Source organism: Phyllostomus discolor, chromosome 13 (assembly GCF_004126475.2).
Source record: "Phyllostomus discolor isolate MPI-MPIP mPhyDis1 chromosome 13, mPhyDis1.pri.v3, whole genome shotgun sequence".
Classification (NCBI taxonomy): domain Eukaryota; kingdom Metazoa; phylum Chordata; class Mammalia; order Chiroptera; family Phyllostomidae; genus Phyllostomus; species Phyllostomus discolor.
This window is the reverse complement of record NC_040915.2, coordinates 2095273-2119196: the sequence shown is the minus strand read 5'-3', so window position 1 is coordinate 2119196 and position 23924 is coordinate 2095273. Positions and strand designations below refer to the sequence as shown.

General features: G+C 44.1%; 1 protein-coding gene and 1 non-coding gene across 2 annotated transcripts; one reads left to right on the top strand and one right to left on the bottom strand.

The window, feature by feature from the left end:
* The first annotated feature begins 4137 nt into the window (after positions 1 to 4137).
* On the top strand, positions 4138 to 5973 carry LOC114510370 (serine/threonine-protein kinase MARK2-like). The gene has a single exon (XM_028528987.1). It carries the CDS (start codon positions 4138 to 4140, stop codon positions 5971 to 5973), a length of 1836 nt encoding a protein of 611 aa, XP_028384788.1.
* Positions 5974 to 21660: 15687 nt separating this feature from the next.
* On the bottom strand, positions 21661 to 21823 carry LOC114510476. Its single transcript, XR_003685655.1, has one exon. It is a non-coding gene; the product is annotated as a U1 spliceosomal RNA (small nuclear RNA).
* Positions 21824 to 23924: the final 2101 nt, after the last annotated feature.

Below are 23924 nucleotides of genomic sequence, written 5' to 3'. Positions count from 1 at the left end.
GCATAGCTCAGTGGATTGAGCATGGGCTGAGGGCCAAAGTGTCGCAGGTTCGATTCCCAGTCAGGGCACATGCCTGGGTTGCAGGCCATGGCCCCCAGAAACTGCACATTGATGTTTCTCTCTCTCTCTCTTTCTCCCTCCCTTCCCTCTCTAAAAATAAATAAATAAAATCTTTAAAAAAATTTCAAGTAACATTTAAAAAAAAAGATTTTAGCATCTATGTTTCAGGGATATTGGCCTTTTCTTTTTTCTTTTCTTTTTGTAGTGTCTTTATCTGGTTGTGGAATTAGGATAATGCTAGCTTCATAAAATGAGCTGGGGAGCATTCTCTCCTCTTGAATTTTTTTGAAATAGTTTGAGAAGGAGCAGTATTAGTTTTTCTTGGAAAGTTTGGTAAAATTAATCTGTGAAGCTCTCTGGTCCAGGGTTTTTGTTTGTTGGGAGTTTTTTAAAAATCTTTTTAAATTACTACTACAATTTCACAAGGTATAACCTATATATTGAGATTCTCTGATTCTTCCCGATTTAGTTTTGGAAGATTGTACATTTCTAGGAATTTATCCATTTTATCGGGGTTGTCCAATTTGCTGGCCTATAGTTGTTCATATTTTCTTACAATCCTTTGTATTTCTTTGGTGTCAGTTGTTATTTCTCCTCTTTCATTTCTGATTTTATTTGCTTGGGTCCTTCCTCTTTTTTTCTTCATGAATCTGGCTATGGTTTGTCAATCTTGTTTATCTTTTCGAAGAATCAGCTCTTGGATTCATTGATCTTCTGTATTGTTTTTTTTTAGACTCTTTTGTTTATTTCTGCTCTGATCCTTATTATTTCCTTACTTCTGCTCACTTTGGGCTTTGTTTGTTGCTCTTTTTCAAGTTCCTTTTTTTATAAAGTAAGATAGTTTATTTGAGTTTTTTCTTATTTCTGAAGATAGGCCTGTGATGCTATGAATTTCCCTCCTAAGATCGCTTTCCTCGTGTTCCACAGATTTTAGGTTCTTATGTTCACATTTTAATTTGTTTCAAGGTATCTTTTGATTTCTTCCTTGATCTCATTGTTGACCCAATTCGTTGTTTAATAACACATTAGTTAGCTTCCATGTCTTTGGGTATTTTTTAGTTTTCTTCTTGTGATTGAAGTCTAGTTTCATGGTATTGTGCTCAGAGATGATGCTTGATATGATTTCAGCCTTCTTAAATTTATTGAGACTTGTTTTGTGTCCCAGCATGTGGTCTATCCTAGCAAATGTTCCATGTGCTCTTGAAAAGAATGTGTATTCTACTGCTTTGGGTTGAAATGCTCTGTAGGTATCAATTAAATCCATTTGATCTAGTGTGTCGTTTAAGGCCGCTATCTCCTGGTTGATTTTCTGTCTGGAAGATCTGTCCATTCAACTCAAAGGGATATTAAAATCCCCTGCTACTGCTGTATTTCTGTTGATCTCTTCTTTTATGTCCATCAAGATTTGCTTTATATATTTAGGTGCTCCTATGTTGAATACATAAATGTTTACTAGTTTATCTCCCCTTGTTGGATTGTTCCCTTTATCATCATGTACTGTCCTTCTTTGTCTCTTACTATAGCCTTGATTTTAAAGTCTAATTTTGCAGATATAACTATTGCCAGCCCAGACGTTTTTCCTTCCCATTTGCATGAAATACCTTTTTCCATCCCTTTACTTTTAGTCTGTGTGTATCTTTCATTCTGAGGTGGGTCTCTTGGTCTCTCTCTCTATATATAGTCACTAAGAGATATTGTTACTAACCGAATATTGTGAACTAATCCCCGAGTTGCAAGGTTAATAGGTACTGATCCATGAATTTATGATTTTCATTTTTAAAGGCTCTCCAACTTGCACATGATTCACTGGATTGAACATCCAAGTCCAAAGGGGACCTCAAAGCAGAGGTCTCCAGACCTTGGCTTTCGTCTCGACAGTTTTAAATGACATGTTGTACCTTTGAGTCTGCGTTTCCTTTGCTGAAATCAGATCATTATGCTAAGAAAATGTTCTATTCTGTTGATATTATTTCTTAAGAAACTTTTAATCCCATTTTTATAAATAGATATAGTTAACTCATAGACTGGCAGCTTTTGTTGAAATTCTTTCTCTCTTCTCCTCCCTGAGCTTATTCTAATGTCCAGCTGTAACTCATAACCATGTGTCTAGAATTGATGAAGTGACCCTATTTGGTCCCAATCAGCTCAGCAACAGAGACTGTCATCCTTAGGGACTGAGTGTCACAGATTTAGGGTAAAAGTTAAATAACTGAAGTGTTGTAGAGGGAAAACCTCACAGGCTGATCCCTCCAAAGACACCCTGCATGCAAAGTTGAGACTTTAGGAGAGCAATATTGAGGGAAAGTAATGACTAGACTAATAACTTACACATGTGATTAAAACATTCGATGTTCTGAAGCGGGGAGCTTTCCTCAAGGATGAGTCTGAATATAACGTGTCAGAGGCTCCCCCTGAGTGTCCTGTCTGCTCTCTCTGTGCTGCCATAAAAGGGCAGACTTGGACCCAACATGTCACCTCACCTCTGTAGCTCTGCAGAAGTCCTTTCGCCCAGAGGCTTCCAAGTGTTGTCACACATGTGAATTAACCAGCCTCGTCATCACTTCTCTCCCCAGAGATGGTCCCTTTCGGTAGCACAGACATTTACCTACACGGCTACTCAGGGTCCCCTGAGAGGTCCTTGTGGAATGTGCAAACGGATGTTCCAAGTGTCAAAGTACCTTGTAGCCTCACTGCAGATCCCAACTCCTTGCCTCCTTTGGCAAGTACCTCTGGAGGGATGAATCAGCTTCTTTGATCTCTACAGCAAGACCCCTACCAGATGGCTTTTCCTCAGGCTCACCAAATGCCCACACACCTGGAAACCCACTTTCGGCCTTTCTCCTTCCTGTCTTATCTGCCCCAGAAGCTGAGTGAGGACAGACATGAATGTTTAAAGATACTTTATGACTCATTTTGATTAAACAAAGAGTTGGCCATATTTTCTTTTGTTCCCCTAAACTCTCCTATTAATCCAGGGACCAAATGTTTATTAACCACTTACTTCATTGTCACTCACTGTGCTGGACACAGGGACCACCGCGGTCATGCCTCTCCCTTCATGGGAGGGACAGACAGTGACAGGAATCAGGTGCCCTGCAGTCAGGGCTGTGAAGATCACAAACATTTTGGGCTGGGGGGGGGTGGTGTTAGGAGCAGTGGGTTAGGGAAGCCCTCTCCAAGCAGGTGGTATTTGAACTGGGATCTGGAGTGTGAGAATAAGCCAGATTTTTCATTTTTATTTTATTTTTTACATCTTATAGATTGTCATTTCTAATAAAGTAAATATCAATCTTTAATATTCCACATTGTAAAAAAAAGGTCTTTGGGGACCCTTTTATTTTTTTTCTAGAGTAAACCTGTCATGAGACCAAAAAGTGAGAAAACCACTGTAGTTTATCCCCAGCCACCATTGGTCTACTTCCTGCTCTGACCTCACAAGGACCCACTGTGACGGGTCACCGGCCCGCTGCTCCTATACAAGCTCCTGGCTGGCGGAGGTCTTTGTCCGTTAGAGCCCAGGAAGCTGTTGGAGGTGACCTGTTGGACGTGGACAAACTTTCTCCCTCTCTCATTTTTTGTTTTTTTAATTTCTTTTGTTTTTTTTTTTCCATTTTCAGTTTTCTTTTCCTCTTTTCTTTTCTCTTTCTTCTTTTTATTTTGTTTGGCTTTTCTTTCTTCTTCTCGTTTTTTTCCCTTTGAGTTTTCTCATTTTGTTTTATTTTTTAAATTTTTGTTTCTATATTTTGTTTCTATATTATTTTTATATTTCATATATTATTTTTATATTATATATTATTTGTATATTTTTATATATCATTTATATCTTATATATTATTTGTACATTTTATATATTTTTATATATTATATATTTATATTTTATTTTATAACTTGTTCATACAAATTTTTTATTAAAGTTTTTAATTTGTATTTTCTATTTTCATTTTTATTTTGTTATTTTTCTTCTTTTGATCTTTTTGTTATTTTAATTTTCTTTATATTTTATTTTTCTCAAATTTTTGTTTATTTTTTTATTTAATTTAATTTTATATATTATTTGGTTTTTATTTTGAAGTCACCATGTCTGACGACTTTGCAGCCACCTGTGGCAATAAGAAACACGACATTGGTGATTATATACCCCTTAAATCAATTGGCCAAGGATCTTTTGCAGAAGTTAAACTGGCCCAGCACAGCCTCACTGGGACCAAGGTGGCCCTCAAAAGCCTTAGCCAGTGGGGCTTGACTAGAGAGTCTGAGGAAATGAAATCTCTTAAGACCATACACCATCCGAATATCATTGCACTGTTTGAAGTGATCACCACCCGGGACAAACATATACTTATCATGGAATATGCGAGCAGAGGCGACCTGTTCGATCACCTGGAGGAGTGCGGCCGCAAAACTGAGCACGAAGCCAGGCCCATGTTCAGGCAAATGATTTCAGCCCTTCACTACTGTCATCGAAAAAACATCGTTCATCGTGATCTGAAGCCAGAAAACATCCTGCTAGACGAGGACCTCAATGTAAAGGTGGCCGACTTCGGTTTCAGCAGAGACTTTACTAATTATGAACTGACAACCGTCTGTGGCACCTACGCCTACATGGCGCCGGAGATTTTAGAGCGTCAGGTGTACGATGGCCCCAAGGCGGATGTCTGGAGTCTGGGGGTCATCCTTTACCGCATGCTGACGGGGGATGAGCTGTTTGTGGGGGACACTGCTGGGGAAGTGAAAAAAGAAATACAGAGTAAAAAGCTGTGTCTGCCAGATTTTACATCAGTGGAAGTTCAAGACCTCTTACAAAAAATGTTGAGTGTTGACCCCAGCCAGAGACCCACACTAGATGACATCATGAAAGACACATGGGTGAACATGGGTGAGGACGAGGAAATGAGGCCCTACAGTGAGCCGCCCTGGGGGGACATTGACCCCCAGGTGGCCAAAATAATGAAGGGCATGGGCTTTAAGGAGCAAGAAATCCGGGAGTCACTGACACAGAGTAAATACGACAGGGTCATGGGAACGTACCTGATCCTCAGGAGGAAAACAACCAAGATGCAGGGCCGCACCATAAAGGTAAGGCCCTGCCCCTCCTCTGACCCGAGCACCAGCACTTCCTGCAGTGAAGAGGCTGAGACTCCCATTCCCTCAACCAGCCCTGCATCCAGCTTGGACTCAAGCTCTAGCCCTTCTCCTGGCGGCAAGGGGGCCAGGAAGAAAGGTCTCCCACCCAGAGTGGAGGCGAGGATGTCTCCCTGCCCCGCACCGAGCCTGCAGCCCAGCTCCTCCTGGTCCACCCGCACCCCAGAAGAGACGGTGCCCGCCCCCCCACCCAGCCCGCAGTCCAGCTCCTCCTTGTCCACCCGCACCCCAGAAGAGACGGTGCCCGCCCCCCCACCCAGCCCGCAGTCCAGCTCCTCCTCGTCCACCCGCACCCCAGAAGAGACGGTGCCCGCTCCCCCACCCAGCCCGCAGTCCAGCTCCTCCTGGTCCACCCGCACCCCAGAAGAGACGGTGCCCGCTCCCCCACCCAGCCCGCAGTCCAGCTCCTCCTCGTCCACCTGCACCCCAGAAGAGATGGTGCCTGTCCCCCCACCCAGCCTGCAGTCCAGCTCCTTGGCTTACTCACCCGCCCTGGAAGCAAGGACCACCACTCCTTTACACAGCCCACAGTCTGGAACCACCACTCCAAGCCCAGCCCTCCAGCGTGGCCCTGGGGGCTCCCCCACCACCCACAGCAGCAGCAACAGCAGCTCCTGCCAACACATTTCAGAGCTGGGTGGTGGGACCCCAAGCTTTCCCTCTCGTAACCGCCATGGCCAAAAGCAGGTGGCTCAGAGGATTCTCAGGTTCTTTTTAAAATGTATCTGCTGTAGCCCGTCCACTAAGAAAAGAAGAGTTATACCGAAGTAATGCATAAAAATTGTGGACTGCCTACAGCAGATACATTTTAAGAAGAACCTGAGGACCCTGGGCTCAACCAGGGGCCTGGCCATGCATGCGCTCTGAGAGGGAATCCAACCAGAGACCCTGTGGCCGGTCACTGGTGCGGGAGACGAGCCAGAGGCGGCACACAGACATCTGCAGGTGAGAGCTCAGCTGGACACACACTCTGGGTGTGCAGGAGGACTGGGTCCGGCGGAAGGTGAACGTGTGCAAACCGCCAGAGTGTTCCTGCACGGGATTCACAGCATCTCTGTGGCCTTCAGGAGGACGGCCTGGAGCCCCCTGGGGGTCAGGAAGAGAGGCTGCTCTCCTTGCAGGTCCACCCCTCCACCCCCACCTAATGAAACCTCAGACTGGACTGTTTTTCCTGGGACCCTTCTCCCCTCCCCTTCTCTCCTTTACTCCCATGTTTGTGGGGGTTCTTATTAAAGAACTTGTTTTTTCCAAATGTTGTAATCAACTTGATGCTCCAGAAAGATGTATTGGACACTCTGTTTTTATCCTCTCTGTACAGAATTGGGGTGGGGCATCCTGTAGTCAGAGAAGCATGTAGGGATGCAGTACTTGGGCTTTATTAAGGGGACTCCCAACAGTAACAGAAGTGGTTTTGCAGGTAAAAGGCCAGCACCCAGCACACTGGGCCTGTCCAGACACCAGGGCACAGCAGGGGTGAGGCAGGCAGAGTCTCTATTGTCACACAGCCCATAGCCTGGCTGCTCTGTGACATCAGCAGGAACCCCCTCTCCTGACCTCTTGGCTTTGCTGCTTCCCTCTGGGCTGCTGCCAGTCTCAGGGGGCCTGTCCCTCCACACAAGTCAGACATGTAAAGCTCTGGAGGAAGAGCGCTCCAGGCAGAGGGAACAGCCAAGCCCCTGGCAGCCTGAGCTGAGTGAGCTGGAGTGAGAGCAGCAGGAGATGGGGCTGCAGACCAAGGGCAGAGCTCCTGGGCCACGGGAAGGTGTGTAGGTTTGACTCTGAGAACAATGATCAACCCAGGAAGGGTTTTAAGCAAGGAAGTAATATGATCCAATTTAACTTTTAAAACTAGTAAATTATAGAGAATATTCTTCCTCTGCAAATGTTTTTATCTATACCTACGTGTTACAGATTCACCAGGCAGGGCAGGTGTTCTTATAACCACTGAAGAAATACAAGTTAGAAACTTCATGTGTGTTTTCACTTTAATCCTTTTCACCCCAGTTCCCTGAACAGGTAGACATGCAAGTCAATACATTGTTTTAAGTGGGAAAGACCCACCTGTCTCTGCGCAGTTGATTCATTGGTTCTTACATCACCGAGTAGCTGATCTGCTCGCCCTTTGCGCTGAGGAACCTGCCGGGTTCCTTTCATTCACCTGTCCTCCTGCCCTGTGATCTGAGCAGCACATCACTTGGTGTCGTCATTAAGTGGTCCCTTCCCCTCCTTGCCCTGATCTTCCCTTCCTGAGTTCTTGGGGGCTGGGAACTGTCTTACTTTGTATTCCAGTCATTACCCCAGAGCCAGGTCCAGAGTAGGTGCTCAGAAAAGGATGGACAGGTGAACCTTCCACCTGCTGACTCTACAGTGGATTGTCCCAAGTCAGGACATGCTGGAGTGGAAAAGGGATGTGATGACAAGGATCATGCGGGGCCGAGAGTGTGACGTTGGATGGGAGGGACTGGGATGTACAGTGTCAGTCACCTGGGTGATCCCTGTGAAGCATCGTGAACAGAACGGTGAGCGCTGCAGCTCTGGAGTCTTCAGAGGCGCTCGTACTCACTCATTCGCCCGCGCTGGCTTAGACCAAAGGTCCCCAAAGCCTGGGAGGCGCAATAGCATAGGAAGTGCTTGTGAGCAGCGAGGGCGCCGAGACTGATACAGATTCACGTTACCATCGTGTAATTCCCTTCCAATTCTACTCCAGCATTTTTAATTATTACAAAAAGAAACTCTCAGTTTGGTGCTGTGTTATCTTTAACCCCCTCAGACTCCTGGCATTCTTTCTTTTAAAACAAAAATAAGGAAACCTCAGGATCAGAAGCTTTGAATAAGCATTAGTATTCAGCTGGAATTTAATATTATGTTAATTATATTTATTTTATGCTTTCCTTTCCTTGATAATTATGATTATTTTTGAGGTGGAATTGGGATATAAATTTTCATTCTCAATTAATCTTTTGAAATAAAAAGATAAGATTTAAAATATACATGATGAAGGTCATACACAGATTTGGCAAAAGAAGCAGGAAGTTGTATAAATGAGTGAAGTTTGGGAAACTAGATCAGATGATTCTCAGCCTGTTTTTGAGTTTACTTGAGGGTCCACATTTTTGAAAATATTAATATGAAATTAATTTATAGTAATGTATAAAAATGAATATGTCATGTATATATTTATTTATTTTTACAATAGCTTTGTCATAATAAAGGAATAGGCATGCTCATTGTTGTTGGAACATGACCCTGGAAAACACATAAAGGCATAAAGATACTTAAAAAGTGAAAAACACAGAATAACACCATTCAGGGAAAAACATATATGTGAGTTGTTTCTTTCTTATTGAGTATTTTTAGAAATATTCTTAATCTCAAATATGTTAACACATGTAATTCTGAATTCACATGAAACAAATATAAGGGATATGTTTTTTTTTATTAAAAATAATAATTGTATTACTTTAAGTATCAAACTTTCCCTTGAGTACTTAAAAGTTTTGTTACCGAACAACCCGGGGGGGTGGTACAAGAAGGGGTGAGGCAATGTACTATTATCCGAAAGGAACCCCCAGGTTCGTTATGTCCACCACCAGAGGAAAGAGGTCTCTCAATGCCAGAGATCCATGAAAAGGAAAGGAAATGTTTATTTAATGCTACACAGACTTAAAGTAGTGACTTAATGTCTTCACCAAAATCCCAAAGTTCCTGAAAATGCCCACAAACACACACAGTCCTTCCTTCCTTCTCCCTTTGCCCAGTCTGGGGTGCTGTATCTCAGGAAAAGAAATAGAAGTCCGTGGCTCAGGCAGCCCCCAGTTCTTCTCAGTAATCCCTCTTGGCTGGTAGGTCTCCCTTGGTTCCCGGCACCATCAGCAGCGTTGCTGGGACCTCTGCTAAAGCCGGGTGGTGGTTCTCCCTTCTAAAGCTGCGGGGTCCCCACTTGGGCAAAGCCGCATGGTTCTCCCCTCCTCAATGGCTGCAAGAACAGTGGTTGCCACTCTGCCAAAGATGAGTGGCAGTTCTCTGCTAAAGCTGCATGGTGATTCTCTCTTGCAGGGCTGCGGGAGTCCTCACTCTGCTGAAGACCAAGTGGTTCTCCCTCTAATGGCCGCCGCATCTCTCTGCTCTCACATAGGTGCTGTAACTTGGGGGACCTGCCCCCCAGTTATGTCTTGGTGGGGAAGTTACTTCCATTCCCCTGGCTCAGAGCATGGCCACAGCTATTTAACATATCTATGTAACCAGTTAAAGGTTATAGATATGTTAAATGACCATGCCAGAAGTTAGCTACAAAGCTGTTGTTATGCAAAACAGCTCTCTCAGTGGCGCTGCTCTGTGTGTCCCTTCCCCAAACCCACACCTGTGGGTGGGGGGGGGGGGGTGAGGACATCCTAATATTTCCTGGACACCCTGAGTTCTGGACCCCATTCCAAATCCCTATTTGGGGCCCCCCTCTTGGCTGCACCCTGTTACAGTTTACTTTACTAAAAATTTATACACATGAAATATTTAGCCCCATACATATCCAGTAATTTAAGACACATCTGTAGGAGGGTGCAGCCAGAGGGTCCCCAAAAGAAGGATTGTAATGGAGTTCAGAACTCAAGGTGTCCAGGAAATATTAGAAAAATATATAGGATGTCCTCGCCCCCACCCCCCAGGTGTGGGTTGGGGGAAGGGACAAATGAAGCAGGGCCATTGAGAGCTGTTTTGCATAGCAACAGCCTTGCAGCTACCCTCTGGTGTGGTCATTTAACATATCTATAACCTTTAACTGGTTGCATAGATATGTTAAATAGCTGTTGCCAGTGCTCTGAGCCAGGGGAATGGAAGTAACTCCCACACCAAGATGTAACTGGGGGGCAGATCCCCTGAGTTACAATGACTGCGTGGGAGCTCAGAGAAGATTGGCTCCATGACATGGGGCCACACCTGCACAGACTCCTGATGGCAGTCCAGTAAAGCTGGAAGGATATGAGTTCTGGCATGTGAGGCCGAGTGTGGGGGGAGTCGGAAATGGGGCTGCAGAGGAAGATTGGCACGGGGATTTAAACCCAGACATGGCAGCCATTGGAGGGAGAACCATGCAGCTGTGGCAGTGCAGGGAGGATCGCAGTCACTGAGGAGAGAACCATGCGGCTTTAGCAGAATGGGGATTCCTGCAGCCGCACAGACACCATCCGTGATGCAGCCGCCTGTGGCTCCTTTACAGCCTGGCTCCGAGCCCCAGCTGGCTCTGCAGCCAAGGCCGCGAGAAGTGGCCACCAGTAAGTGAATCGGGAGTACTGGGTCACTGCCCTGCCGCTGCAGCCACTACCAGGCCTCGGTGTGCTGTGCCCATGCTCACCGCTCAGGCTCTCGGAGCCTCAGGCCAACCTCGCAGCCACCTGCTCTGGACCAGGGGCCAGGACACGATAAACTCCGAGCTAGCCCTCTGGGCACTGCTGCTGCCGTCACTCTCCCAAAAAGGGGGATCCCCCCCCCACCCGCAGCCATGAGAAGAAGAGTCTGTATAACTTGAATAAATAACTCATTTCTTTTTCACCAATCTCTAGCATGGAGAGCTATAATTCTCTGGCTTAGGGAAAGGTGAACCTAGTACAGGGGGACCCCAGAAGAAATGGGGATCAATTCGGTAGCATTGTGGGACCCTCTTCCCTGGTGGTCAATCAGGGAGGATCATGGGAGACCACATGCACAGTAGCTTTAAAGTAATACAATTACTTGTACATGCACAGTAATGTCACAGGTGTGCACAGGTAACCAGGTTCTTAGTGATCGAGGACAAAGAATTGAACCAAACACACAAAGTTTATAGCAAAGAGAAAGAGGGAAGATTTATTAAGTGATAGTACACTCCACAGGACATGGGAGTGGGCCAGCTCTGAGCAGAGAAAAAGGCACATGGGCTGGGGGATTCTATTCTTATAGGGCAGAAGCCCCCTTGCTAATCTTTGGCGGGCTTTTCCTGCGCAGGTACAAGGAGTTGGATTTCAAAGCTACTGCGCATGTGTGGTTTCCCATCATTTTCCTGATTGGCTACTGGAGAAGGGAGTCCCACAATGTTATTTCATTATAATGATATTCTAATGAATCAGGGGTAGCGCGCAGGTGCATTCTATGATTCAGAGTTATCCCAGAAAATAGGAACAACCCATCTTAGGGGGTCTTTGTCATGTATAGATGTTTTCTACCTCAGCCCTGCGGGGGCCTCTGGAGCTTCCTTCCTGACTATCTCCTGCCTCAGTAAGGCCCACCAAAACTAGCCAGAAAGGATCCTCCCTATAAGAATAAAGTCCCTCCAGCCCATGAGGTCAATCTCTGCTTGGAGTTGGCCTGCTCCCATGTTCTCTTCTATGAACTCTGTGTGCTCGGTTCAATTCTCTGTCCTGATCATTAAGAACCTGGTTACCTGTGCCCACCTGTGACACATCTTTACTAAATAAAATTTCATACAATTTCAATCAGTTATAATGTGATGACTAAATCCCTGCTTTTCCTTCTTGCCAGAGATTCACACTTGCCAGCTCCTTGCACACTTTCTGCTGTGGAAGAACAAAAACACGGCTGACTGAGTGTGCTCTAATTTTCAGTGAGAGGAAACCGCTTTGGCTCTGTTGCCCGATGGTGCCAACAGATGTAGGGATACAATTATTTATAAAAATGGCACAGGTGTTGAAAATATCTCCTCACTTTTCCCAAAGCAGGACGTCAGCACGGTATAACGTCATTACCTTAATGACGAAGAGGCAAGATGGTTGGAAGACAACAACGGCGGCGGCAGCAGCAGCAGCAGCAGCAGCAGCAGCAGCAGCGGGAACACCGGCTCCACACCCAGACCGAAATCCACTGCTCCCCGCCGGCTGCGCGCCCCTCCTGCGGCCTGAGGAGCCCCCCAGTCGGGAGGCCGACTGCACCCGCACTGAGTTCTGACTCACAGGGCGGGAGAGGTGGGGGCACACGATCTCACCAGAGCGCTCTGTCGGGGAAGGTAATGAGGCCAAGGGGGGAGCCCACTCTCTTGAAACAAGCTGCGGTCCATTCCCCCAGCTCCACTGACCCGAATACCAACCACTGAAAAGACTTGTCTCCCCCAAGTCTAGGGTTCCGTGAGGTCGGCTGTATTCTCTGTGCCTCAGCCAGTGCTCAGTTCTTAGAAGACTCTTTAATGTTGAATGAATGAGCCACTAGCTCCACAGCTACTATTTCTAAATACCACAGATGTGTTTGGTGCTGTGATTTACTACACCAATCCAGTAGTGTGTTATCTGTCTCGTCTCACTGAGGACCAGGGCTCAGGAATGTTAAGTAACCTGCCAGGCTCACACAGTGATGGGACTAGGATTCAACTCGAGATCTAATGTCTCAGGCCAATGCCTGAGTATTTTCTCCTACAGAGTGGAAACCAATTCTATGACTTCAAAAGGGCTTCCTATATGAAAAAGGGAAACTTCAATAGTGCAGATTCAGGTTCTTTTATTTAGAATAAACATCTGTATTTTTTATTACAGTTTACACTCCATATTGCATTGTGTTGGTTTCAGGTGCATGGCATGGTGGTCAGACAGTCCGACACTTCACCACGTGCCCCCCTGGTGTTTCCAGCGCCCGCCTAGCTCCATCCATAGTCATTATAATGTTATTGACTGTATTCTTTAAGCTCCACTTTACATTTCCATGAATATTTTGTAACTACTGATCTGTATTCGTAGGCCCTTCACCTTTTTCACCCAGTCCTGTTACAGGGTGCAGCCAAGAGGGGGGACCCCAAATGGACATTTGAAATGGGGTCCAGAACTCAAGGTGTTTAGGAGATTTTAGGATGTCCTCAACCCCCCTCCCCCAGGTGTGGGTTGGGGGAAGGGACAAATGGAGCAGGGCCATTGAGAGCTGTTTTGCATAGCAACAGCCTTGCAGCTACCCTCTGGTGTGGTCATTTAGCATATCTATAACCTTCAACTGGTTACATAGATATGTTAAATAGCTGTGGCCAGTGCTCTGAGCCAGGGCAATAGAAGTAACTCCCCCACCAAGATGTAACTGGGGGGCAGGTCCCCCGAGTTACAGTGCCTGCGTGGGAGCTCAGAGAAGATTGGCTCCATGACATGGGGCCACACCTGCCCAGACTCATGATGGCAGCCCAGTAAAGCTGGAAGGATATGAATTCTGGCATGTGAGGCCGAGTGTGGGAGGAGTTGGAAATGGGGCTGCAGAGGAAGATTGGTATGGGAATTTAAAGCCAGATGTGGCAGCCATTGGAGGGAGAACCACGCAGCTTTGGCAGAGTGGAGAGAGAATCACCATGCGGATTTAGCAGAGAATCGCCACTTGGCTTTGGCAGAGTGGTGACACCCCCCACCCCGCCACTGACACGCAACTTTGTGGAGAGAACTATGCAGTTTTGGCTGAGTGGGGACTCCCGTGGCCCTGAGAGAGGACCACGTGGCTGAAGCAGAGATCCCAGTGACACAGCTGATGGTGTCGGGAACCAAGGGAGGTCCACGAGCCGAGACGGATTACTAAGAAGAACCGGGGGTTGCCTGAGCCACTGACTTCTATTTCTTTTCCTGAGATATGGTACCCCAGACTGGGCAAAGGGGGAAGGAAGGACTGTGTGTGTTTGTGGGTGTTTTAAGGGACTTTCGGATTTTGATCAGGACATTAGGTCACTACTTTAAGTTTGTGTAGCATTAAATAAACATTTCCTTTCCTTTTCATGAATCTCTGGCATTGAAAGATGTCTTTCCTCTGGTGGCGGACATAACAGACCTGGGGGTTTCTTTTGGTAACAGTATATCGGCCCAGGCCCCCCCTTGTTTGTTCTATAACAGTCCCTCCACCCCACTCTCTTCTGGCAACCACCGGTCTGTCCCTGTGTGAGTCTGTTTGAATTTTGTTTGTTCAGTTATCTTGTTCTTTAGATTCCATGCATAAGTGGAATCCTGTAGTACTTGTCTTTCTCTGTCTGACTTATTTCACTTAGCATAACACACTCTAGGCCCATCCATGTTGTCACAACGGCAAGATTTCATTCTTTTTTTATGGCCAAGTAATATCTCACTGTGTAAATGTGCCACTGCTTTCTTTATCCACTCATCTATGGATGGGCACTTGGGCTGCTTCCACATCTCAGCTATTGTCAATAACGCTGCAATGAACAATTAACGATAGGTGCATACGTTCTTTTGGATTAGTGTTTTGGGTTTCTTTGGATACATACCCCGAAGTGGAATTGCTGAGTCATGAGGCAGTTCCATTTGTAACTTTTTAAGGAATCTCCATACTGCTGTCCACAGTGGCGTCACCAATCCTCATTCCCACCAGCAGTGCACGAGGGTTCCCTTTTCTCCATACCCTCGCCAACATGTTTGCTGATTTATTGATGACGGCCATTCTGACATGTGAGGTGGTATCTCATTGTGGTTTTAATTTGTATCATTTCTCTGATGATTAGTTGAGCATCTTTTCATGTCTGTTGGCCATGTGTATGTCCTCTTTGGAGAAATGTTTCTTCAGGACCTCAGTTTGGGGTTTTTTGGGGTTCATATGCCAGAATTCTTAAAACACTATTTTCACATTTCTTCCATTTGCATTTTACTGAGAGCTGAGAAATATGGAACTGGCCTAGATGTCCCCAGCCCTCTGAGCGGCCCTGGATGGCAGCTCTAGTGTCAGGGAGAGGAAAGGTTCCTCAGCCAGAAGACCAGAGTGTCCTTGCCAGGCCACTGCTGAATGTAGGGGTCCCTGTGCGTGGGGACTGGGCGGGCTGAGCTGGGCAGGCGCCCAGGCCCAGGCAGTGAGTCCCACGCTGGTAGGTGAGCGGCAGCGTGAGTCTGAGGAGCCCGGGAACTGGATTCCTGGGCGGCCTCCCATGCTCGTGTCCTCTCTGTCATCCCCGTGCTTTGGGTAGAGCCGCACCTGCACCTGTGGACACACGTCCCTCCCCGGGCTGAGAAGAGAAGGCCCTGCACCCTGCTTGACCCAGAGCACAGCGAGGGGCAGGCCGGGACCAGGGAGTCCAGGGCGCAGAATGAGCACATAGTGCAGCCGCTCCCCATCCCTTTGCTTCTCTACTCGGAGGAGCTGATTTGTGGAAGGAGGCACCTTCTCTGCAAGAAAAGCCTTCAAGGATCAGGGGAAGCTGGGAACCTGAGGACCTCTGGGTGGGGCTTCCATCTGGGGCTACGGGAGGCTGAGGGATCTGAAGAAGGCTGCCTGCACCCTCCGGCCTGGAAGAGAAGTGGGAGGGAGGATAAGGATGGGGTGTCCTTGAGGCAGGGGGAGACCATGGTGCCTGGTAAGCTGCCTTCCTGAGCCCCCAGGTGCACAGCCCTCAGTCTCATGGGTCCCATTGTCACCACCTGTTGTGTCACTTCCCTATGTGCACCGGGATGAGCCACCCAGGCTGTCCCACCCATCTGCCGCCTCCCTCTGTGTGAGATGTCACTCCTCCCCACCCCCTCTGCTCCCAGGGTCAGGGCCAGGGCCTCCCAGTCCAAAAACAGAAAAAAATAGGACTCCTGGTGATATTGCTGAGCGCTGCAGCTGGCTGGCAAGGAGACCAGATTTCAAAACCTAGTGCTCTGACCACGGATTTTGGAGGACTTCTCCACTATCCTTTTAAAACTCTAAGAATGCCCATGTGAGAATAAAGAGATGTGGTAATCTGGGAAAATCAGGTGGCCTAACCTCGGAGAGGGATGACTGAAAGTAGGCCACTGCTTTAATAGTCTGGGGGGCAAACTGTATTATTCTCTGCTCTTTTAGAGTAAGAAGAAATGAGGGGTTGTGCTCGGCAGCGAGGCAGACAGGAGCAGCCAGCACAGTTCACCTAGCGGAAAGCCCTGGGTGCCGAGCAACAGGTACAACTGGGAAAACAAGGACCTCACCCCCAGGGCGACCTTTCCTCCCCAGCAACCAGTGGGCGACCAGTGGGTCATGTGGTCTGGGCCTCCTGACCTTTCCTCCCTGAAGACAACATCTAGGCCTCTGTGGGGTTTCAGCTGCTGGCCCAGAAACACAGCACAACCAGACAGCTGACATTGGGACCAGCTGCACTGACCAATGACCTTCTGCCCTGGCGCTGACCAATCAGTGAGGACCACAACCCTGAAAGGATACCCTTGGAAAGCTGGTGAATATTTTGTTGAGATCCTCTCCTGGGGCCTCGCCTAAAATCCTTGCCTTTAAAAGGACTGTAGGAAGGAGGGCCCAGCGTGCGTCTCTCTGTGGAGCCTGCAGACTCTGTTCCCCGCCCCCTGCCCCAGGCAGGTTGTCCTTGCCTCTCTCTCCTGTGCTCTGAGGGCCCTTCCTTCGCCTCTGTAACTTGTTTCCTGAGCCCATTTTTTCCACAGCTCACTTCTTCTCCCTCTGTGACTGTCTAAATAAACTTTTTTATGTAGGCAGAAAGAGCATTTGGCTATTTGACAATTAGTAAATGTAATTTTATCCAGATCAGCAAAACTATATTAAGTCTCTTATGTTCCAGCTGCTAGGGCATTAAAATGAGATGAGCCATGGTTCCTGTGCTGGAGCAGCTCACAGTATTTGGATGTTTTTAGAAAAATCAACAATTAGTGTTTATTGTGATAAATCTTTTAAGAAGTGATAACGAAGGGTGAATGGGGTGAGGAGGCAGGGACCCACACTGACAAGGGGAAGGGAAATGAATGACCACTTACTGACCTTCTGTGCTTATGCTAACTTCATAAATGCGCACTGAATACATTTTTTGAGTGAAAAATAATTGTAACACGGAGAGGCCATCTGGACTTAATTAATAAACCCAGAGGTAGAACTTGCGACTGACTCCAGACCCAAGGTCGGTATATCTTTCATCAGGTATGAATTCATACGTTTAAAAAAATCACATTCTAAAATCCTGTCTAGTTGCCCAACTCTATACCTGTCTTCCCCTTTAAAAAAGTGGACATTCTACTTTATACATAAATGTTTTTAATATAATTAATCTCTTGGTTCAGATCAAACGGAGCTTATCTGATTGGGTTTTGGTCATGCCAGCAAACTCAACAAACAGGCGTCACACGACTGCTCTGGATTGCCCGTCGGGTACAGAGAGGACGCTGTGCTTTCCAGAGACGAGACTTCGCTCACATAGAGGAGGGAAAGAATGATAGTCATAAAATAAAGTAATCCTGAGGTTTTATGCAGTTTATCTTAAAAAATCTTGTTGAAAGAATCTTTTTTAAAAAGTGAAGAAAACGCTGTGTTCATCAGAGGGCCCATGTTGTGATGCCGATTGCACCAACACTGCGTTCATTCTGCATGCATGACCCTCACCGGACTTTCTAAGTGCCATGGAAAAGTTCTGAAGCAGGAGGAAAGGTCCTCTCCTAATTACAAGCAGGTTGATCAGAGGAATTTATTAAGGGGGATTAACCATCCATTCAGAGGCCAATTCTTACTCCATGGCGTCAGAAGGAGCTCCAAGGAGTAGACCAGCAGAGGGCAGGGAAGGGAAACGTAGCTGGCTCCCACTTTTCGGAAGACACAGGAGGGCTAGGTAATCTGCAAACAGGAAAAAGTAACGTTGGATATCACACTTCCCAGCTCATCTATGAGGTTTAAATTAAAATGTTGTTTTGGAGCAAAACCTTTCAAACAGCAAACACTTTAAATGCTTCCCAAATCATTGACTTAATGGGTGCATTCTTCTCATTCTGGAATTCTCAGAAGACATTTTCTCTCACGGTATCTATTGTGCTGCTGTATTCAAGAAACTGTACTAACTTGGAAAAGGGTGCTTACTAATTATTTTATATTTGACATTTTAGAGTAGGTGTTTTAAGCTATTATAAAATATATTGCTTTTGTTAAAATACCTTATTTTTGGAAATTAAAATAGTTTTTTTTACAATAAGACAGCTACATATAACTAACAAAAACAATAAATAGTTCTCAAAAACATTGATTTTAAGCGTTGTTACGGTGTATTCGTTACAAGGATGTCTGTTTCATAGAAGAAATAATAACTCCAGTTACTTTGGAATCAAAATAAGGATAGATTTTAGAGCTGCTATGGTTATTTATCTCCCTATTATACAAGGAAAATCATCAATAATGTTTGAGTAAATTAACAGTCAACTCAATTTAAGACCAAGGGAAAAATTCTCTTAAGTTCTTTGCGATGTTTACAAAAGATCTCAGATCTTCCTTTGAAGAGAGGTAATACATACATTTTAGACTTCTGACAGGTGATAGAGAATGTGTTTCAAATTAGTTTTTCACTTGAGAAGAATTGCTCCCCTTGAAGAAATTCTTATACTGAACGTCATAAATAGTGGTCACTGCCGACACCTGCCCCGTTTTCAGGCAGAAACTTACCTTCATAGTGGTATTGTCTTGAGATCAAACCTTTCTAAACTTGCCTGTGGCTGAAAGAAATAAACATCACTTTAAAATCATCAAAGAAAATGATATACTTTAGAAAATAGACTACCGTTTCCCCCTTAATATGACAGATGGTTTTTATTCTTTTAAAAAATACATGGAAGTAAGTGGAAAAAAATCTTAACGCTCCAAGTATGTATTGTATAAATATTACACATCTTCTGTCCTACCCTCAGACCACTTGCCAGGGTTGTGTTTTCCCCTACAAGCCCCCAGGCCTGCCAATAGGAGCATGCTACAAAATCTTTAGCAACTCTATTTTCATCTGACATGTCTTATAAGTCTTTTCGTAGCTGGAGCATTTATTTTCATGACTACTAAGTTTAAGATGGTGTAGAGATGGTATGATCTAACCAACGAGTCCCGCTTCTGGGCCGCTTCTTTCAGAGGAGTGCTGCAAGTCACCTTTGTGAGTCATCAGGCTACTGGTATGGGAAATTCCTAGAAATAAAATTTCTTGGGGGCTGAAAAAAGAACAAGCCCCTTTGCTTATAACATTTGTAGCAAATTTTTTTCTCGGTTGGTCTTTTGTCTTTTGCAATTTATTTCTGGTGGGTTTTTCTACAGGTGTCAGTAATGAAATTTCAACTTAAAAAAGATTTTATTTATTTATATTTAGAGTGAGGGAAAAGGAGGGGAAAAAACAGGGAAACATCAATATGTGGTTGCCTCTCGAATACCCGCTACTGGGGACCTGGCCTGCAACCCAGGCATGTGCCCTGACTGGGAATCGAACTGGTGACACTTTGATTCGCAGGCTGATGCTCAATCCACTGAGCCACACCAAGCAGGGCAAAATTTCAACTTTTATATGATAAAATGCACCATGTGTATGGCTTCTAGTTCTCTATCATGCTTGTGAAGATTCTACTTTGTTTTTAGATGAAAAAGTCATTACCTCCTTTGTTATTGTTTTAATAATTACATAGTTCATTGTTTTTGTAAGTGAATATTAGGAAAGGTAAGAGTTTAGAACCCTGAAAAATAAGCATTGACAAGATCTGGGACTGAGCTGAGCTTTGAGTACAGACATGCTTGAGTTCAGCTTTCTTGAACTAGCCCAGTAAAGTTCTTAGAAAGAAGTGTCATTGATTTAAATTGCTTTAACTAAGGTTTCTGGTGAGGCTGTTATTGGTTTAATTGCCTTCAACATTGACTTAATGCCTATGAGAAATCAGTAACCACATTCCTAAATATATGAAATCTATCAAAAACTTTATTCACAAATGGAGCTTCTGTCTTTTATCCTTTTCATGAGATAAAACAGTCAACATAATGACAAATCTTTATTGAGTGCTTACCGAGCTCCAGGTACTGTGGTGAGCAATGAAAAGAGAGAAACAGCAAAACAGGCAGAACACCTGCCTTCCTGGGATTGTTCATCAGTTCATTTAAAAGTATTGTCTTTCTTTTGATATTTCCCCCTTAAAAACACTGTCTGCATTTTCCAATGGAAGACTGAGTTACCACTTCCAAAGTGATATAAATAGCAGTAAAATATTAGCAACCTTTTCACCCTTTATGGGTATGTGTGAGTGTCTTCGAGTGTCGCCTTTGATACTGCCCACACCTGCCTGGTCAGAACTGGCTTCCTGTTTTACAGATGTTGTACTTGGAAAGACAATACTCCACTGAAGGATAGAAAACTAATCCAAGATGAGATGGAAATTAAGTCTAAGCCCGTACAATGAAATCTTGCATGTTGTCAACAATAGACCACACTTCTTTGTTTGTGAGTTGTATGATTTTAATGTTAATTCTGGAGGTTTTGTTCGTTGTTTTTTTCTTTTTTATTTGTTTACTTTTTAAGGTTGATTTTTAAAAATTAGTTTGCTTCATTTACAACTCAGTTTTGTTTAGCTGGACATCCTTGGGCAAAATGCTTAATCTTTCTATGCTGATCTTTTATAAAACAGGAATAACAGTTGTAACTTCACAGGCTTGTTGGCAAGATTATACCATTTTAGGATATTAAGTGACCTCACATGTGATCTACAACCTAGATGCTAGGCAAAGGTTTTGCATATTTTAAAGCTTTCTGATGGTTAGAAAAGTACAAGGCATTGAGTATGTTTATAAATATATGTGAATATTTCTGGGAATGGTTGTGTATTTTATTTATCATTTGTGCAATGCCTATCTTTGTTATGTTGTAGTAAAGTTTACATAAAAGTTTGAAATGTAGTTTTATAACACTAATTTTCAATAAATTGTTTATTATTGAAAATTTTTAATAGTTTTAATGATGTTCTCTGAAGTGTATGGTTGGAATAATGGCTTACTTTCCTTTAGGAAAATGAAATGTAAGGAAATATTCTCTATTTGAACTAAACATTTTTTACTTTTATTCAAGTAACATATAATTTTAAAGTTTCAGTACTTCCATATACATACTGTTCAATGCTTCACTTTTTCTTTGGTCAGTTTTTTCACTTCCCAAAACCTTAGTTTATTTTCTGTAAAAGGAAAGTAACACTTACTAGATAGCTGCCCATAAAACTTATATAAAATATCTATTTATGTATATGTAACACAATGCCTTGTACTTATGGGCCAATAAATGGAAGTGCCCATTCTCTGTGCAATGAGAAGTCATCTATACTAAATCTAAAAATGGAAAAATGATGGAGAAAAAGTCATAAACATTAACTGTCTGTTCTGCACAGAGCCAACTGGCTAGGTTTCAATATTTAAATTCCTTATATTTGTAAAGTAAAATTATCTAAGCCACCGCTTCTGAAACTTTTTCCTCTGGTGTACTGTTTATGAAAGATAAAAATTCCTGACAAAAGGGGGAATATATTAAAATGATCAAGTTTTGATTTAAAAAATCCTACTAATGTTATATTTAAGTCCATAGTAAGAAAGGGATGCAATAAAGGCTGGTAATTAAACCACAGGCTTTGGAGCAGAGTATATAAGAATTTAAATCTAGGAAATATTATATATTTGCGACCTTAATTATTTAATTTCTCTGAGCCATCAAGTAAAACTGACATGAGAATGATAAATCAGGTTTATCTTGACAATGTTTTCATAAACCTGTTTCAGGCGAGAGCACAAGCGCAGATCCCCACTGCCACAGACTCTGCACTGAGTTCCCCGCATTTGGGGAAACTGCCGGGGTCGGCACATGCCGAGTGCCACGGATGAGCCTCGCTCTGGGACAACCACCTTTGCAGTCATGGTGTCTCCCGTGCCAGGTAGGTAATCATAAAAGCTTTAATATCTTTTTTTTAGAAGAGGGAAAAGGAGAGAGAAAGAGAGGGAGAGAAATAACGATGCGTGAGAGAAATATCCATTGGTTGATTTTCACGCCACCAACCAGGAACCAGGCAGGCCCGCAACCCAGCCATGTGCCCTGACCCGGGACCTCATGGGCGACCCTTCGGTTGGCAGGCTGCGCTCCGCCTACTGAACTGCACCAGCCAGGGCCAATTTTAGTATCTTCATCTAAAGATTTTTCTTCAGATGCATTGGTAATAAGATTTGAAGTAGAGATAAATGATTCAGCAACTGGCATATTTAAACATCTTTATTGTTTTTGTAGATTAGTTTGCGACCTACAGGGCTTATTTCACTGATGGAACACACTGAGTAACCAACATTTATTTATTTCTGTCTTGTGTGAAGTTGCAAGCCCACATTCCAGTCTGTGGGAGGTAGGAAAGTGATACACAGTCGTCCTCAGTAGTTGTCAGCTTCAGAACTCGTCGAACCATGTACTTGGCACATTTTGAGGAGAAAAAAAGTGTCAGCACTCGGCGCTTCTCACTAGAGCTTCTGTGAGCCACAGCCGCCCACAGGAGGCAAAGCTTCATGGTTTGGTGCTGGTCGGTTTGGGCACCCCTCGGGGTTCCGGGGTCCACTGCACAAGACAGTACTTGAAGTTCTATTTCAACCATCTCGTGCTCACATCATATTCTGTCTTTTGAATTTTATCTATCAACGTGTATTCACATGTTAACCATACAACAGGGAAAAGCTGCTCCTGAAATCTCCTTTGAAAGCATTTAGATACTTTTGTGGCCTAATGTCATTACTGGATAAATCTTAGCAAAAAAATAAATGTGTGAAAACTTTTGAGAAGATCATATAAACTTTTCTCCTTTACTCTTTTTAGGTGACAAATTAAATTAGATATCCTTAGATACCTTGAATAAACATAACTAGGACATGATGTGGTTTTAAAAATAATCTTCAGAAATCTATTTGATAATGTTATGTCGGATTTATACACAGCTTAAGGAATAGCACGAGCTATCTACTTCTTTTATTGAACAGTCCTTGTTCAGCTTTCACAGCCATGTTATAGGACCTTTATAACATGAAGTCATTAGTTCTTTCTCCTTTGCATTTCTTCTCAGTAGTGTGTAGATAATAAAGGTTATTTTTTCATCAGTAATTTGATAGAACTTGTCCTTTCAAATATCTGGGCTTTGTGACTTTGGGGCCTGGAGTAGAAGGATGTGAAAAAAATTTTGCTTTTGATTCAGAATGTAGCTCCTCTGTTTGTTTTTTACCAGTTTTCCTTCCCATGATACTTAGCTTAAAAATTGCCTAATTATATTTCTGAGTCTATGCTTCCTCCTACCGCGAATGCAGTGGACAGTGACTGATCCCAGACATAAGTAACTATCTCTCACCTGGGCAGTTGCAGCAGCCGTTTAATAAGTTTCCTTTTTCCACCTGTTCCTCCCTCCAAGTTATTTCCCAGCCAACAGCATGCATGATCTTTTCAAAATATAAAGCATTATTTCTTTTCCCTAAGGTTGAGCTCTCTACTTAGCCTTCTAAGGATCCAAGGATGATCCTTAATTGGAATTTACTGATCTGCAAACCAAAGTCTTGAAGATTTGCCCCTGTGACAGTTGTTCACAGGACCCGATAAGGTTCTGTTCAAAGGGTTCAAAGGGTGTTTTTATCTTGACATGAAGTCCAGAAAACCAAGTTTCCAGGTTTTAGTTCATGCAAAGGTTGATTTGTTTGATGTTGAGGAAAAGTCTGTATATTTCGATAAGACTGTGTGTTACATGTGAATTTCTGGCACTATTTGACCACACCTTCTTGCAGCAAAGTTCAGCAAAAATCATAAGTGGTATTACTGGATTTATGAGTTGACCTTTTCTAACTTACAGAAAGCCAATTAACTGCCAAATGGTCTGATCTCTTTGTAACTATAGCTATGGACATTCCAATGGGTCTGTACAGTTCTTTTTTAAAAAGTGTATTTTATTGATTATGCTATTACAGTTGTCTCAATTTTTCTCCCCTTTATTCTCCTCCTCCCTGCACTGCCACCCCCACCCTCC